This window comes from Quercus robur, chromosome 8 (genome assembly GCF_932294415.1).
Source record: "Quercus robur chromosome 8, dhQueRobu3.1, whole genome shotgun sequence".
NCBI classification, from domain to species: Eukaryota; Viridiplantae; Streptophyta; class Magnoliopsida; order Fagales; family Fagaceae; genus Quercus; species Quercus robur.
In genome coordinates this window covers 9,862,406-9,865,513 of record NC_065541.1, presented here as the reverse complement: position 1 = coordinate 9,865,513, position 3,108 = coordinate 9,862,406, and the positions used below count along the sequence as shown (strand labels likewise).

Here is a 3,108-nt window from a genome sequence, read left to right as displayed (position 1 = left end):
GTCGAATGGCAGGAGTCAGTTCACAGAAGAGCACAGTGCATTAAATCAACAACTAATTAACAAAGCACAAAAAGTACGGACGGATGTAAACCAGCCAGAAGAAAAGTAAGTACGCTTCATTCCAGCCCATAAACACTGGGTCGATATCATTGTTTTCAAAATAAAGCAAATTGTTTTGAAATTAGATTTACAAAAAAAAAGAAAAGCCCAAAAACAAGACGGGCACCCACAATAATATTTTTCTAAGTAAGTAGAGTCAAGCATCAGCTGTGCCTTCACTGGCCGGCACGTCAGCAACGGGTTCAGGAACATCATCACCGGGGGCAGAAGACGAAGCTGCCTCCTCCAGGGCCATTTCCTTGTCCACCTCCTCCAAATCCAGGCTCTCCAGGTTGACTCCGGAAGGATGCTTGATCATGTACCTCCGGAGAAGCTCAAATCCCTTAAAATACCAGCTGAAGAGCACGGTGTTGTACTCATCAGTGGTCTGGAAAGCCTCCACGGATCGAGCGGCGATGTTCACTAGCTTCTCCTTGGCTGCCTGAAGTTGCTCGTCCTTCTCCTGAGTCAACCCGCGCTCAACTCTGAGGTCGTCCTCCAGCACCTTGACCTTCTCCTTCAGTGTCGTGGCCTCGTCCATAGAAGTAATCAGGTTCGTCCTCAGGTCAGAGTTCTCCCTCTCCTGAGCCTCCATCCGGGTCGCCAGAGACGCCACCTTGGCCCCTTGAGTGAGGTACTCAGCAGTGATATGGATACTCTCTCCCAACACCTGGAGGAAATTATGAAGTCGTCTATAAAAAAAAAAAAAAAAAAAAAAGAAATGATGAAGAGGGAAGAACCCGAACCTGGACCAGTTTGTGGACGTGACGGGAAGCCACATCGTTTAAGGACAAGTCAGATAGAGCCTTCAAGTCCGCTGAAGTAACGACCTCGTGAGCTCTTTCCACAGCCAAAGACTCGTCATCCCATATGGTGGACGGACGAGTATCAGTCTTCTCCTTTCCTTTGCCAACCACGCGCGGCCTTTTAGAGCCAGGAGTAGGAATCTCTTCTATTGAAGCGGTCGGGGAGGCAGTCCTCGTCGTTTCAGAGGCTATGGAAGGAACAATGCTGAGCGGGATGGAGGCAGAACCCTTCCCGGTAACTCGCACGGTCTTCTTCCCCAAATTGGACAGGGGTTCGTCCTTCTTTGACCTCATCTTTGCATACATGTCCTTGTTAAACTTGGTCGTCATCTCTGCAAGAAGAAAGTGTGTCAAAGAAGTGCTTAAGTGTACAGAAGATGAATCAGCATTGACGAAGTTAAAACTTACTCTTTTTTCCTTCAATGCCAAGCTGACGAAGAACGAAAGGAGATGGGTCAGGACCAAGGTTGTAAAACGCAAGAGATCGAGGGTCAACCAGCTCGTCCCAGCTCTCAATCGTCTCAGCGTACCCGATGGCGGTCTCTATACGTTCCTTATATCGTCTCTTCAGCCCAGGCCGTCTCTTAACTATACCAAACAAAGAAACAAAGAAGTCAGCAAGATCAGAACTTGAAAATTGGCAAGATTGAAACAACGGGGAGAAATACTGACGCACCTAAGGTCGGGGTTCCCCACCGACGGAGTAACCTCGGGATATCACCCCAATCACTGCTAGATTGGGTCTCGAAGTCGTCCCCAGACACAAAGAAAAAGCGCGACTTCCAATACCTGAATGACGAAGGCAATCCCTTGACGATTCTAATCTTTCTCTCCCAAGGGACTAATTCGTAATATCCCCACTCTTTAGACTCTTTCAAACGATACAGGTAGGTGAGCTCACCTATCCTGATCATATCCCCGTTGGAGGCCAACCATATTTGCATACAGTTAATGACGATCCTCCACGAGTTTGGCATGAGCTGTCCAGGGGCTATACCAAAATGATTTAAAAGTTCCATCAGGAACGGGTGGACGGGGAACCTAAGCCCACAGGTGAAGGCTGACTCATAAAAACATATTTCGCCTGGAAAGAAGTGACAAGCCCTATCTTCTTCCCTGGGACGACGAACACGAACCCTAGACGGAAATTGAAACCTATCCTTAAATCTATTCACGGTCTCGTCATCCAGACCACAAATCTCCCTAAGGGCATAAAAAGCCCTAACCTCTCGAGAACCAGAGACGGCGGTATCTCCTTCAGCCGGGCCACCACTGGACGATAGCCCAGTCTCGAGGTCACTAGACCTAACCTCAGACATTAATCTTCTCCCTCCTAAACCCTCAAACCAATTTAGCGATTGACGGAGCAACGGTAACAACTCACTCAAAACGACACTCAGACTATTGCCTTCGTACACAAAATTTTCCAAAAAAGGGTAAGTACCCAAAGATCCCCCTAGACGCGCAAAAAGGAAGGAGATCGACGGGCAAGCTGTCCTAACCTCTAAGCTATCAACCATGGAAAATACAGAAACCAAAAGGAAAACAAAGCACGAAACTGAAACCCCAAAAGAAAAGCAAAAGCCAACACCAGAATAGAAGCGAAAAGGGAATAGCAAATCAGAAATTATACAGTAAAAGAAGAAAAAGAAGAAAGAAAAAGGAAAGAAGAACATACCTCCAATGGCGGAACGGCAGAAGCAGCACAAGGCAGATCGGAGAAGAAGGAAGCCACAATATTCAGAGTATCTCTAAAAAACTGGTTTGCTTTTGCTCTCTGAGAAATAAACGAAAAGTTGAAAAGGAGAAGTTTTAAATGTGGGCCAAAAAACGATTGAAAAACCAGCGGGAAACCCAAGGGTCATGCCATTAATTCCACAGACCATCAAGCGCCACGTGGCCATGATTGCGTGTAACGCCGCCACTAAACATTAAAGGCGGAACAGAACCCCAAGAGTCACAAGAAAAACTTTTCAGCTTCTGTGATCGTCATGACAGGTCACCGACGACCCCAGAACCTGGGGGGCAACTGACGGGAATGACAACTCTACATACCGCTGACGAAGATAACATTACTGACGAGAGAACCATCCATGACGAAGTGAGCAGAAACAGCGAAGGAAGCTATCATCACCGACGAGGCAAAGAGTTATTCAATACGATCAATCAATGATCCGAGCAGTTACCAAATCAACCAAGAAGA

At 47.0% G+C, this 3,108-nt stretch overlaps 1 protein-coding gene across 2 annotated transcripts; it reads right to left on the bottom strand.

The window, feature by feature from the left end:
• Positions 1 to 231: 231 nt before the first annotated feature.
• Positions 232 to 3,108, bottom strand: LOC126694527 (uncharacterized). 2 transcript variants are annotated; one of them, XM_050390854.1, is made up of 4 exons: positions 2,584 to 3,108; positions 1,314 to 1,493; positions 846 to 1,237; positions 232 to 769 (listed from the first exon to the last, which is right to left on the bottom strand). In XM_050390854.1, the coding sequence occupies exons 3-4, from the start codon at positions 1,233 to 1,235 to the stop codon at positions 257 to 259; spliced, it is 903 nt and encodes a 300-aa protein (XP_050246811.1). In that variant the 5' UTR covers positions 1,236 to 1,237; positions 1,314 to 1,493; positions 2,584 to 3,108; the 3' UTR covers positions 232 to 256. The 2 variants fall into 2 exon arrangements, with proteins under 2 accessions (XP_050246811.1, XP_050246812.1); XM_050390855.1 differs by having other exon boundaries at positions 846 to 1,493.